This window comes from Lepisma saccharinum, chromosome 10, assembly GCF_977018435.1.
Source record: "Lepisma saccharinum chromosome 10, izLepSacc3.1, whole genome shotgun sequence".
NCBI classification, from domain to species: domain Eukaryota; kingdom Metazoa; phylum Arthropoda; class Insecta; order Zygentoma; family Lepismatidae; genus Lepisma; species Lepisma saccharinum.
The window spans coordinates 40,406,861-40,422,520 of NC_139238.1; the positions used below are offsets into that span (position 1 = coordinate 40,406,861).

General features: G+C 42.7%; 1 protein-coding gene across 2 annotated transcripts in view; it reads right to left on the reverse strand.

Annotated features, from left to right (window-relative positions):
• Positions 1-15,660, reverse strand: part of Uggt (UDP-glucose-glycoprotein glucosyltransferase) — a 130,662-nt gene that overhangs the window by 49,503 nt on the left and 65,499 nt on the right. For both annotated transcript variants that reach the window (XM_083129749.1, XM_083129748.1), the window contains exons 13-15: positions 8,685-8,952; positions 3,106-3,214; positions 614-799 (exon numbers count right to left, since the gene is read on the reverse strand). In XM_083129749.1, coding sequence (XP_082985875.1) covers positions 614-799; positions 3,106-3,214; positions 8,685-8,952 — 563 coding nt within the window. The remainder of the gene's footprint in view (positions 1-613; positions 800-3,105; positions 3,215-8,684; positions 8,953-15,660) is intronic.

Sequence of the window (15,660 nt, forward strand, 5' to 3'; positions counted from 1 at the left end):
CGTCTCATATTTTGATGCAATTCTTGAATATTTAGAAGCAAAACTCTTGGTATTGGTTCAAAAAGTGGTATAGCTCAACTGTATCACAAATGGCAAAATGGCTATTTATAGAATTATCAGATTGCTAATATTAGAATTATTGAAAATTTTACCAATTTGCCAATATCCCGATATCAGCATGTGTTCATCTAAATCAGTTCAAATAATTATTGGCGAGTACACTGGAATTGCTAAAATCACATTTCATTACATTACTATAACATTACTGTTCAACAATTAGGCTGATGAAAGCTCTTTGTGAAAAGCACTGAAATATAGCTATCTATATTGCTTGCTTGATTCACGGTGATTACATTCATCTAAAGAATGACTGATTAATTAATTTGGATTATTTTACTTTGCTTTTCTGCCACTGTTGACTAATTGCGAAGATGAGGATGAGTAATGATATGATGAAATTGATGAAGGGACACTCACGAAGAATACCCCATGCCCAGTGTGCTAACAACTCCACCACAGAGGTCAGTTCATAAAAAAACGTACGTGAATTAACAAGCGATACGTACACTTAAGAACTGTGCAAAACGGGATACAAAAAAACACAAAAACTCACTTTTGCAATGGCATACCGCTAATCTTCTCCACAGAGTTGAGGAACACTCTGATGTTGCAGTTGATCACCTCTTGAAGCACGGAGAGGATAGGTCCAACCTTTTGAGCACCTCTGGAAACTGGATCCACAATTACTGTGATCTCAAAAGCAGGCTGTCCTGGCATTTGCGGTGGGAGTTTTATCACACTGAAAATATATTAAAAAATAGATTTAGATAACATTTTATTGTATGTACTGAAAATCTTATGCTTGCATTACACTGCATATAGTAAGCGTAGGGTTCTTCTCATGCTTACCAAACGTTGGCCCATCTAGTAAAAACCACACTGCTTTGTTGCTATGTATCAGCAGTTTTCAATGGGTGTAAAGGTAAAAAAGGTAAAGGTCTCCCTTGTGCTTAGCACCATGCATTGAAGGCATATAGGGGGTGTGGGGGTAACGCCCACACTTTCTTATCCGGTCGTGAGTGGGGGTGATGTGATCAGCATCACACCCCTAACTGCCTTTATCCCCCAGGGTTTCCCCCAGGTGCCCATGTCATTCGATGCTGTGTGCACGCCGGGGCCAATTCCAACGTTAGAAAAGTTCCCGGATTTGAACCGGCCGGGGATCATACCACGGAACATTTAGCATAGTAGTCAGACGCATTACCGACTGAGCCACATGGGTGTGCCATTCTCTACAGAGTTGAGGAACACTCTGATGTTGCAGTTGATGACCTCTTGAAGCACGGAAAGGATAGGTCCAACCTTTTGAGCACCTCTGGAAAATGGATCCACGATTACTGTGATCTCAAAAGCAGGCTGTCCTGGCATTTGCGGTGGTAGTTTTATCACACTGAAAAACTGTGCTGGATCCTGAAGAATAAAGGCGGTCAGGGGCATGATGCTGTTCACATCACTCCCACTCAACTCAATGGGTGTGCCACAAAAATCACATAAAATTTTTTGTAATGGGCTAGATTGTATAAAATATTTTAATGTTATTTATTAGCCTTTCACTTCAATTTGAAATATGGTCTTGTTTACTTTTACACAATTGTTCAATGCAGGGGAGGAATTGCAGACAAACATGTTCGTAATTGTTGGTCCACAGAAAGAAGTCGGTCTCGTTTGTTATTTTTTTATGTTGGCCAATGCACAGTGATCCACAATGCTGAAAAAATTGGCAAAAATCTGGTGCTAGCTATTTGAACCTCTAAATCAATAATAAGATTAGTAATTTTAAGGAAGAATGGGCACTTTGGGTCCACAGAGTTGACATGAAGTTGATTATTTAGATCTTTTAATACAAAAAATATAATTTATGGCCTATTTCAATAAACGCTAGGAAGCACAGTAATACTAAACAAGCCACTAGAAAACTGAAATGCATTCCAAGAAATAGACTAAATAATGTTGACAATAACAATGAGGATGATGATAATAATAATAGTGAAAAATATTGTTAAAATATTGTTATCCAGAAAAAAAAAATCTTTAGTTTATATGTTTTTACTACTCTCCCTGCTTTCTTCAAACCTAACACACTGCTTTTCAGAACTTATACAGAAGAAAAGACAACTACAATGATTTTTGAAGATTTTATCTTCTATTTGATGATAATTTTCATATCTTTAAAATAATATGCTGCAGAACCACGACTCATCAGCACTAATCTTTGGCAATATTGTCAATATTTATGGAGACTAACATGAATGAAACAAATTCTTCATTTAATCATTCCTGTCTTCACAAGATTTGGTGGCCACAAAAGACATTTTATAGATTTCCATAATGCACCACTGTTAGCCCGTAAGAATGCACATAACAATTACCTAGGAGATTTCGAAATATATTTTTAAACATTTCCAATGAGTGCTTGAGTCTACCCTTCTCAGTACCTTTCCAGTGCTCATACGGGCATTATACCAGGTGTATGGGTCCATTTAGAACCAAAATGACCATAAATTGGGTTTTCGTGAAACATTTTATGGAGAGTTGTTGCTGACGTTTTTGGGGGTATTAGGGAGTGCATGTGGATAATTCACTGTTACACTGATGACTGCTGCTATATGTATTGTAACTCAAAACCGGCGATGGATTGGCTTGAAAATTGAGCTGAATACAGAAGTTCCTGCATAATGAGAGGTTTCCCAACAAGAATCCTGTAAACTCCTCTTTACTCTCCCATTCGTGCCACATGGTCTGCCCACTTAAGTCTTCTTGATTTAATTATTCTAACAATATCTGGACATGAATGCAAATTATGTAGTTCTAAATTATGTAACCTTCTCCACTCATCTGTCTCCTCATCCCTTTTAGGTCCAAATATTTTCCTAAGGAAAATAATAAAAAGATAAGAGAATTTTAGAACTCAATATTTACAGGCATATCAGATCCATAAGACTGGCACCTCTTCCTGAAAAATTAATGTGACATTGTTGGTCAATACTGACTGAGCATCAATCAAGTGATCAATCCAGTCCCTAGATAATATTAAAGTATGCTTACCTGTGCTCTGTTCCATGGAATGGAATTTCAAATCTACTTTTAGTCTGTGGTCTTGAAACTAATAATCCAATTAGCTGCATTACTGTATCACTTTTTAGTTCACCTGAATCTGAAAAGGCATTTAAAATAAAATAACATAATTTCATACAATAGATATACATGCAAACACACAGTTTACTCTGCTCTCTTACCTATGGATGGAGATTACACTAGCAGTACAAACATTAGGTATACAGTGCTGCTCGCACTGCCTCCACTATATCAAAGATTGAGAACACCTATGTACGGTCCTCACACAATGTAATGCACACAGGGAAATTTTATGTTGATTTACATTTCCAACAAAATAAGGTTTTTCTTTTGGCACCCACACACACCAAAAAAAGTATGTAGCCACTAGAACAATAGGCCACCCGTATTGAGTGTGCAGATCAGGGTGGCTTTTGCCTTTTGCTCCACCCGAGGTTTCTGGACTCTGTGAGTTGCCCTTAGGACACCTGCTTATTCTTTGACAGATGTTCTGCTCCATACAAACTGCCTGCCTGGTATCATCCCCGGAATGGGTCGGCCCTGACCAGACTGGCTGGCTGATGTGCAAGGTGACAGAGCTGGCTGACCGCTGGCCCTTGTCTCGCGAATGGCACTTGATGGAGCCGGAGTCCTGACACCCGTGTCCTGCTTTACAGGGTATCTGGAAACTGTGAGAGTAGTGGTATTTTACTAGGGATGTGCCGAAGCCCATTACAGATGTATGAAAATCGGCCGAAATTGACACATCGGCATCGGAATCGGCAAAAATGCGATATTTAAACTGGTACAGATTATACTAGAGTTTTTACCTTCTAGTTTTGTAAGATTTATTGAAAATTTGGTTATTATTCGTCATTATTGTAGAGTTTTTGTAATAAAATTATTGCAAACTCATTCAGAGGATCAACCTAACTATAAATCGGAAATAAATCAGTACATTACTGAACCAGGATCTGCTGTTCTATTGGAAATTCAAAAATGAATATTCAAACCTGAAGCAAGTACTGAGAAAATACTTGGGCATACCTGCTGCATCAGTATTCAGTGATTGAGTGTTCAGTGTAGCTGAACAGATTTGAGATAAGAGAAGAAGTAGGTTACTTCCTGAAGTGCTTCCAAATCTCGTGTTTCTGAAGTTGAATCTGGCAGAACAGGAATTCATTTTGCATTTCAAAGAACTGCTTGTGTACTAATGTTTAATCTCTTGAGAATACATGTTCTTCTTAAAGGTTCACATAACATTTTGTAGATGCAAATGTACATTCGCATCTCTTGAGAATATATATGTATATACATATGATATGCAATAGAAATGTACATAGCAAATTTATTTTTGTCATGCTGAAAATAACATCCCACTTCTGTTTAATAATCTTATGTATCGGAATCGGTTAAATATCGGTATCGGTACGAAAAATTATCGGTGAGTACATCGGCATCGGTAAATTTTCAGCTTCGTCACATCCCTATATTTTACCAATGGGCACCGTGGTGACATCCCATTAATGTTACACCTCATCATGTCACCTGACAGCGCCAGACTAGTCAAACTCCTAGTCAAAGATTACATGTTGTGGGATGGTGGCTATAAATATAATCACTATGCTACCTAAACCAGTAAAAATGCCAGCAGAAAAATGATTGGGAGGTGGGGCAATAATACCTTGTGGGAATAAAATTTATCAAACATCTATGTATCACAAAACAAAATGCATATTTGAAGTAAAACAATATTCATCTCCATGTATCTTCATATCTGATTGACAAGTTTGTGAAGATAATTTTAATATTCCAGTGTACCTTTTGAATACCTGAAAACAAAACTCCCGGAAAGGGTTATGTATGATTGCAGTGCAATTCTTTCATTTCAATATTAACCAATATTTTGAACAATTTTTAGTCGTTACAATTTCAAGCATCAGTATCTGTATAAGCAATTGGTAAAAGCACATTTTTTGGTAAATAAAAAAGCAAATGTTTGCTACAAAAACAGTCAATTTTGGGTTGAAAAGTGGTAAATGAAATAAAATTTCGGTGTTATAGCGGTGAAAAATTGAATCAGAAGTGATATATAAAATGACACTTTGGTTTTAAAATTGTGAATATAATCCTAAATTTGATTTAAAAATTGCAATTATTACACAAAATAAACATATCCCTTCTGATATGTAGTTACCAGAGTATTAAGTTTATTCCTGTTCAAAGCAGTCCATTTTTTTCTTCTCAAATATTTGCAGTAGAATTATTAAATTTTCTGTGAATTGCATAACTCGCAGGACAATTCGAACTTTAGAAAATGTTGAGTCAGTAAATAAAAACTAAATCTTGTGTTTAAGAGTCTATTTCGCATTTTGCAGTTCATTTCACATCATTTCGTGACAAAACAGGGTAGGAAAATGCACCTCACACCTTACAGAAACATGAAAAACGATATATGCATGCCTCTAGAAAGCAACTGGTAAGAGTATTGGTACTCCATCAGGTTGACAATCTTGGTACTGGTATTGGTACTCCATCAGTTCAAAGTGGTACAGGAAAACCTCATTAATACGAAGTTGAAGCAAAAAATTGTGGCCGAAACAATTAGCATTGACCCCACCCCCACCTCGTTTGCTGACAGAAAAAGAGAGAGAAGGCACTCAGCCAACAGAACACTTTTTTGGCAAATTTTATGACATCAACACAGTTGGGAAATGTATGAAGCAAGAAACTGGAGTTATGACACATAAGAACGAGGTAAAATTTTGCGTAAACCTAGATGACAACACATTAAGCGGGTTGACAATCTTTAGTTGGCCTATGTGGCTTTGATTATCTGTAACAGTTTCCCTTTTTATGAAGTGGTGCAGGGCACAAATAACACGTTTTGAATGAAAGTGGTTACTGGAAATTGTCAGCTACCAGGCCAAGAGTTGCTCGCTCACGGGAAACTGTTGAATCTCGAGTTCAGAGCTAGACAGATGGGAGAGACTTCCAGGCGCCACAAGTCTTTATTTTGGAACATACCTGCGATCTTATCTCGCATTTCTCATCTGACTCTGGTGAATATTTCCTAGGTGGTGCGTTCAGCAGTCAAAGACCTGCCATGCACATTGACAAAAAAAGCAAGCCCAGTGGACATTTTGGGCTGCTTCCCCAGAGTTGTCAGCAGCCCTTAGGAGAAGGAAACATGTCAAGGTCAAGTTAAAATAACATCCAAGATCTCTCCATATTCAATCTTCTCTTGTTGACTTATGCAGGTGTCTACTTCGAATTAAGCAAAACCAGTTTTGCAAAAGGATCTTGCAAACAACATTGTATTAAAAATTATCTGTTTTTCAATTTATCCGTACCGAAAAACATTAAAAATCCTATCTTATCGGCTGGGAATGGGAAAAACTTCGGATTAAAGGGTACTTCGTATTAACCAATATCGTATTAACGAGGTTTTCCTGTATCGACTTAGTCCCATATGTAAGACTATTTAGAATACATAAACAGAATTTTCTTTTATAGTATTGTTTTTCTGTAAAATAATCATGCATATCAGGATTGGTTAAACATCAGAATCAGTCCAAACCTTTATCAGTACATGTTCTGTTTGGTCACATCTACATCCAGCAAAAAACTTCGTGAACACATTTGCTATTCCCTATGATCTGCACGTTTCCCAGAGTGCTAAACTTACTTCTCAATAATTTTCCTTCCTTTCAGATATGGATTTTTAAGTAGAATTTGTATACATTATTTTAAGATTATGTTGCTACAGCTAGGAAGAAATTCCCATTGTTATAGAAGCACTGAAATGCATACTGAAACTCTTATAATGTAAATTCCATTTTCACACGTAAGTCACATAATGGTAAAAATCAAAAATCAATGCACAATGCAAGGTAATTTTTGTGGATAGGGTATAATTTGCAGGATTGATTGATTGATTGAATTGTTGTTTTAACTTCACCTTATGCACAGAAAGGCTAATCGGGACTGGACCTACAGTTTAAAGTGGGATCCGAACCACTATGTGCCTCTACCGGGTATCGAACCTGGGACCCCGTGATTACAAGGCAAGGACGTTACCACTATGCCATGGGGGAGGCCCTATAATTTGCAGGAATTTCTCCAGTATTTTTCTCCTTATAAATTATCAAAACAAGTGAATATGCTTTTCTATTATCATGTCTTGTGTTTGTGCAAATTACTCACAATTACAGAATAATAAGTATTCCAAAAAAAATATTTAAAAAAAATTACTACACCTATTTTACTGACGATTAGTGAGTATGTAAAATTTCCAAACGACGTTTCAGGAATCAACTGTTACCTTTATCAGGTTCCTTCTTGACTAGCAAGATCGCCTCATAGCCACGTCAAATTGAATTAAAAACAAGGATAAAGGATATAGGAATAACTATGGTGCAAAAGGAATTTGAAAAGCCTGCGCAATCCTGTTAAAACTTCCATACCCACTACTATCCCTAGGTAAAACCACAAAATTAAAAAAAAAGACATTCTTAAAAGAACATCACAAACATTAGGAACCCTCACGGGCGAAAGTGAATTCGCATGCTTTTGTGTGGTGGAAAATACATATATTAACAAGATTAACTGAATTTATTAATCGCTGAACTTATGAATGATACACAACTGTTTGAAACGTAAGAGATAATCTTCAATGTCCTCTGAATCTTCGTGGAAAGCGTTAAATATTATGTTTGTGTACATATTTATAAATGTAAATCCAAAACATGGAACCTAATAACTATGAAAAGTGAGTTTTCATATAATTATACTAGATCTGCTTCGGATCACAATGTATCTATAAACGTGACAAAGCCCTTGTACGTTTAATGATTATAACTTGTTTCCACGTTAGAAGGAATCTTGATATATATACATTTACATCACACTTTTTTATAAGACTTGGACGGTTTATGCTTACCGTGTTATGCCAAATTGCGTCAAACCAACACGTTATGATTGTTCCAACAGTTTGTTGAAGTGAAAGGTTCTTCCATAACAACTGCACCATAATGTTGTGCGATGGAAAACACATATATTAACAAGATTAACTGAATTATTAAGGAACTCACAAAACAAAGTAACATAACGAAACTACGTTCTATCCCAGGTTCTGTTTGCACGGAATCTTGTCTAGCAACAGTAGCTTGCTTCTTCTTCATCTAGGAGGCAGCACTTCACATGCATCTTAATTTTTCAAGTCATAATGTTCTTTTAAGAATGTCTTTTTAACTTTTGTGGTTTTACCTAGGGATAGTAGTGGGTATGGAAGTTTTAACAGGATTGAGTAGGCTTTTAGGATTCCTATTGTACCATAGTTTAATTCAATTTGACGTGGCTATGAGGCGATCTTGCTAGTCAAGAAGGAACCTGATAAAGGTAACAGTTGATTCCTGAAACGTCGTTTGGAAATTTTACATACTCACTAATCGTAAGTAAAATAAGTGCAGTATTTTTTCTTTTTTAATATTTTAGTTTTAAATATTTTTTTTGAATACTTATTATTTCATAAAAAATTCACACATTTGCAATGAAGGATTCCAACTCACCTGAAATATCATTTGACTCATCAACTTTCTTCAAAGTTTGCACAACCTTGTCTCCATACACATTCATGCTGTACTTTTCAAGCAAATTGAAATCATCAGCCATAAACTTTTCCTTCTCGTCCAATGGAGCCAAAATCCTTCCGTTACTTATCACTCCCCTTGCACCAGGCTTCAGTTTCAACACACGGGCAGAATACAGCTGGTGGATTTTCAAAAACTCCTCTCCGGTATTTTGAACAGCAGCATCCAAGCCTGATAAATCAGCTCCCTTTGAAAACAAAAGAGGAAAACATAACAATAAAGGAGAGGTAAAATTCTCAAAACCATTTGCGACACATTTAATGAACATTTATAAGATCTGCACATTCTTGATTTTGGCCACAGTGGAGTTAGTGTGATCAGAACGTCAATGTGGCAACTTCAACCTCCATGGTGGCAACCAAGTATGGGTGAGAGATCCAGAGTTACTTCTGCAGAGATATTGAATAAACAAGTTCTACAATGAAAGGTACTCATAAGGACATGTTGTACGCTTTGTTATCCTATATTTCATGAAGTTTACTTGGCTTCTTCAGGGCTACATTTGGAAAGAGGATGACGTACATGCGGGAGACAGCAGAATTGAAAGTATTAAAAATAGGTGAACCTACAGTTTAAAGTGGGATCAGAAACACTATATGCCTCCACCGGTACCCCTCGATTACAAAGCAATGATGTTGATCCCTATGCCATTAGGGAGGCCCTCCAAATGGTTGTGGTACTACATGTAAAAGGGTTATTCCATGTCAAATCAACCAATGGTTTGAACCTTGACATCTCAGAAATAATTTTTGGTACAGTGGTAGTACCAGTAAAGTTGACGAAAACTGCCAAATTTCAGATTTTTTGGGCTCAGTTTCTTGAGTTATTGACTTTCAAAAAAGCAAAAATCCAATAATTTGACAAACATTTTGAAATCTTTAAACAGCTGTAGATCAAACACTATTTGACCCAGAGAGCTCAAATTGGTGTCATTCTCTTCTTCTTTTAATGGGCTTTAATTTGAAATGCAACATGGCTGTGATATTTCAATTTTCTAATTTTTATAAAACTAGAAAAAAGTTCTTTTGAAAATCTCAAAATAGCTCTTTTAATTTTTTTTGAAAAAATATGTGTTTTTGAAGACATCAACTGACTATTTCTGAACAAAATTTCATAATGGGATGCGTCAATGGGTTCCTATAGAAATTAATTATTTTGTATTGTAATTCTTGTGAAATTTGCTAAATTTGTTGACTTCCTTGTTAAAACCATAAGTATAAGCTGAGTGGTTGATGTTGTGGGTGATGATTTTTGGACTAGAAATAATATGGACATTTATAATATTTATCATTTTTAATAATAATGTATTGGTTTTGTTTTATAAACAATCCTCATCATACTAATAGAACATTAAATTATAACATTTTTCCCTGGCCTTACATTTATCTGCATTTAAGTTTTATCATCTTGGTCTCCTGGTTTCAGTGTGTATACACTGATGACTTATTTTTTTAAATACCATGGAACAATTTTTATATAGCTGGTTCACTTGCACCAGCAGTGGGGGCCAACACATTTATATGACACTATTAACATTACATATTACATGACCATGTTAGTGCATGGACTGTGGTATGTGTCAGATGCTACGTAAAGCATGTAATGCCTCGTACATTTAAACCAAGTTGCAGAGATAAAAAAAATATTCATGATGGATGCAGTAAACACAGTTTTAGTATTTATAAGAAAGGTTCGGTGTTTCTATATTGTGAATTTGAATGATTTCATTAACGCAGCACACAACCCAAGCTGCCAGTCACACCATGCAACGCCATCGAATGACTGAAACCAAAACAGCTGCCAGTGGAAAGCACAGGACATGATGCAAACCAAGATATATGCACCAGCATAGCTAGATGGGAGAAAGGGGAACTACTGCTGGCCGGGAACAAACAAAGCAGCAACACACTACCATTTCCACCACAGATGCTGCATACTCAGTTAATGAAGGCAGTGAGTTAATAGGAAAACACCCAAATTCATAATGCAGAAGCACCAAACTTTTCATATAAAAAAAAATATATTTTGGAATTTTCTTGTAATGAGAATTGTCATGTCACAAGATAACTTATGTTCATTGTTCTATATCTACCAAACTTTGTGTAATCCACTAATGAGATGCACAGTTGGAAAATAAATTTCTTTTCGCAAAAAAAAAAAAAAAAAAAAAGGGAAGGAATGTGTTATTGGAACTTTAAAACTTTGTACTGCTCAATGAATGTATAATTACATAATTTCTTTTATGTTATTAAAGATGATGTCGTAAATTTGGAATTAAAGGGATAGGGGATAAACTCATGCATGAAAAACTGAAATTTCAATCTAGTGTTTTCATTTTTTACTTCCTTATTACTAGAGGAACATATTTTTGGTAAAAAAAAAAGCAAAATTTCCTGCAAGACCTGCCCAAAAACCACCCCAGAGAGGACCTGCCCAAGGACCACCCCAAGGACCACATCGGAGAGAACCAGCCCAAGGATAATCTAGGAAAGGACCAGCCCGAGGCCAACCTCGGAGCGGACGAGCCCAAAGACCACCTGGGAGAGGACCAGCCCAAGGACCATCTCGGCGACGACCAGCCCGAGGACACCTCGGAAAGGATCAGCCCAAGGACCACCTCGGAGAGAACCAGCCAAAGGACCACCTCGGAGAGAACCAGCCAAAGGACCACCTCGGAGAGAACCAGCCCAAGAACCACACCGAAGAGGACCTGCCCAAGAACTACACCGAGGAGGACCTGCCCAAGAACCACACCGAGGAGGACCTGCCCAAGAACCACATCGGAGAGAACCAGCCCATGTACCACATCCGAGGACAAGCCCAAGGATCACTTCAGAGAGGACCGGCCCAAGGATCACTTCAGAGAGGACCGGCCCAAGGACCACCTGGGAGAAGACCGGCCCAAGGACCACCTGGGAGAAGACGGGTACAAGGATTACTTCGGAGAGGACCAGCCCAAGGACCTACTTGGATAGGACCAGCCCAAGGACTACATCGGAAAGGACCAGACTGAGGCCACCTCGGAGAGGACCAGCCCAAGGACCACCTCAGAGAGGACCAACTCTGAGAGGACCAGCCCGGGGCCACATCAGAGAGGACCAGCCCGAGGCCACCTCGGAAAGGACCAACCCAAGGACCACCTCGGAGAGGACCAAACCAAGAACCTCCTTGAAGAGGACAGAACCACCTCGGAGAGGACCAGCGAAAGGACCACATCAGAGAGGACCTGCCCAAGGACTAAATTGGAGAGAAACAGTCCAAGGACCACATCGGAGAAGACCAGCCCAAGGACCACATCGGAGAGGACCACCCCTAGGCCACATCGGAGAGGACCAGATGGAGGACAACCTCTGAGAGGACCAGCCCAAGGACCACCTCGGAGAGTACCACCTCAAGGCCACAATGGAGAGGACCAGCCCAAGGACCACATCAGAGGACCAGTCTGAGGCCACATCCGAGAGGACCAGTCTGAGGCCACATCCGAGAGGACCAGCCCAAGGACCACATCCGAGAGGACCAGCCCAAGGACCACATCGGAGAGGACCAGCCCAAGGACAACCTCTGAGAGGAACATCTGGAGGGCACATCGGAGAGGACCAGATGAAGACCTCCTCGGAGAGGACCTGCCCAAGGACCACATCGGAGAGAACCAGCCCAAGAAATACCTCGGAGAGGACCAGCCCGAGGCCACATCGGACAGAAACAGCCCAAGGACCACATCTGAGAGGATCGGCCTGCGTCCACCTCGGAGAGGACCAGCCCAAGGCCACATTTGAGAGGACCAACCTGAGGCCACCTCGTAGAGGAACAGCCCAAGGACCAACCCAGCGAGGTCAAGCCAAAGGACCACATCAGAGAGGACCAGCCCGAGGCCATATCGGAGTGGAAAAGCCCGAGGACAACCTCGGAGAGGACCAGACCAACGAACACCTCAGAGAGGATGAGCCCAATGACAACCTCGAAGTGGACAAGCCCAAGGACAATCTCGGAGAGGACCATCTGGGGGGTACATCAGAGAGGACCAGATGAAGACCTCCTCAGAGAGGAGAGGACCAGCCCAAGGACCAAGTCGGAGAGGATCAGCGAGAGGATCAGCCCAAGGACCAGCCCGAGGCAACCTCGGAGAGGACCTTCCAAGGACCACATCAGAGAGCAACAGCCCAAGGAACACATCGGAGAAAAACAGCCCAAGGACCACATCAGAGAGAAACACCCCAAGGACCACATCGGAGAAGACCACCCCAAGGACCACCTCGGAGAGGACCAGCCCGAGTCCACATCGGAGAGGAGCACCCCACAGCCGAAAGGCCACCTCGGAGAGGAGCACCCCACAGCCGAAAGACACCTCAGAGAGGAGCACCCCAGAGCAGAAGAACACATTGGAGAGGACCACCAAAAGTCCAACCCCGAGAGGACCAGCCCGAGGCCACATCGGAGAGACCTGCCCAAGGACCACCCCAGAGAGGACCAGCCAAAGAAGCACATCGGAGAGAACCAGCCCAAGGATCATCTAGGAAAGGACCAGCCCGAGGCCAACCTCGGAGCGGACAAGCCCAAAGACCACCTGGGAGGGGACCAGCCCAAGGACCACCTCGGCGACGACCAGCCCGAGGACACCTCGGAAAGGACCAGCCCAAGGACCACCTCGAAGAGAACCAGCCCAAGGACCACCTCGAAGAGAACCAGCCAAAGGACCACACCGAAGAGGACCTGCCCAAGAACCACATCGGAGAGAACCAGCCCAAGGACCACATCGGAGAGAACCAGCCCAAGGACCTCCTTGAAAAGGACAAGACCGAGGCCACCTTGGAGAGGGCCAGCCCAAGGACCACCTCTGATAAGACCAGCCCAAGAACCACCTCTGAGAGGACCAGCCCAGAGGCCACCTAGGAGAGGACGAGCCCAAGGACCACCTCGGAGAGGACCAGCCCGGGGCCACATCAGAGAGAACCAGCCCAAGGACCACATCGGGGACAACCAGCTGAAGGACCACCTCGGAGAGGACAAGACCAAGGAACACCTCAGAGAGGACCAGAGAAAGGACCACATCGGAGAGAACCATCCGGAGGCCACTTCAGAGAGGACCAAACCAAGGACCTCCTTGACGAGGACAGGACCACCTCGGATAGGACCACACCAAGGAACACCTCAGAGAGGACCAGTGAAAGGGCCACATCGGAGAGGACTAGCCCAAGGACCACATTGGAGAGAAACAGCCCAAGGACCACATCGGAGAGAAACAGCCCAAGGACCACATCGGAGAGAAACAGCCCAAGGACCACATTGGAGAGAAACAGCACAAGGACCACATCGGAGAAGACCAGCCCAAGGACTACCTCGAAGAGGACCACCCCTTGGCCACATCAGAGAGGACCAGCCCAAGGACCACCTCGGAGAGGACCACCTGAAGGCCACTTCGGAGAGAACCAGCCCAAGGACCACCTTGCAGAGGACCAGCCCGGGGCCACATCAGAGAGGACCAGCCCAAGGACCACATCGGGGACAACCAGCCGAAGGACCACCTCGGAGAGGACCAGACCAAAGACCACATCGGAGGACCAGACCAAAGACCACATCGGAGAGGACCATCCGGAGGCCACTTCAGAGAGGACCAAACCAAGGACCTCCTTTTATAGGACAGAACCACCTCGGAGAGGTACAGACCAAGGAACACCTCAGATCGCACCAGTGAAAGGACCACATCGGAGAGGACTAGCCCAAGGACCACATCAGAGAGGACCTGCCCAAGGACCACATCGGAGAGAAACATCCCAAGGACCACATCGGAGAGAAACATCCCAAGGACCACATCGGAGAGAAACAGCCCAAGGACCACATCGGAGAAGACCAGCCCAAGGACTACCTTGGAGAGGACCACACCTAGGCCACATCGGAGAGTACTAGATGGAGGACAACCTCTGAGAGGACCAGCCCAAGGACCACCTCAAGGCCACATCGGAGAGGACAATCTGGAGGGCACATCGGAGAGGACCAGCCCAAGGACCACATCCAAGAGGACCAGCTCAAGGACAACCTCGGAGAGGACCATCTGGAGGGCACATTGGAGAGGACCAGACGAAGACCTCCTCGGAGAGGACCTGCCCAAGGACCACATCGGAGAGAACCAGCCCAAGGAATACCTCGCAGAGAAACAGCTCGAGGCCACATCGGAGAAGACCAGCCCAAGGACCACATCGGAGAAGACCAGCCCAAGGAACACCTCTGAGAGGAGCAGCCCAAGGAACACCTCTGAGAGGAGCAGCCCGAGGACCACCTTGGAGAGGACCAGCCCGAGGACCACCTTGGAGAGGACCAGCCCGAGGACCACCTTGGAGAGGACCAGGCCAAGGACAACCTCTGAGATGACCAGGCCAAGGACAACCTCGGAGTAACAGCCCGTAGTCACATCTGAGAGGACCAGCCTGAGTCCACCTCGGAGAAGACCAGCACAACGCCACATTTGAGAGGACCAACCTGAGGCCACCTTGTAGAGGACCAACCTGAGGCCACCTTGTAGAGGACCAACCTGAGGCCACCTTGTAGAGGACCAGCCCAGTGAGGTCAAGCCAAAGGACCACATCGGAGAGACCACATCAGAGAAGACCAGCCCGAAGACACATCGGAGTGGACCAGCCCGAGGACAACCTCGGAGTGGACCAGCCCGAGGACAGCCTCTGAGAGGACCAGCCCGAGGAACACCTCAGAGAGGACCAGCCCAAGGACCTCCTCGGAGAGGGACCAGCCCAAGGCCCACCTCGGAGAGGACCAGCCCAAAGCCCACCTCGGAGAGGACCAGCCCCAGGGCCACCTCGGAGTGGACCAGGCCAAGGGCCACCTTGGAGAGGACCAACTCGGAGAGGACCAGACCAAAGACCACATCTGAGAGGACCATCCG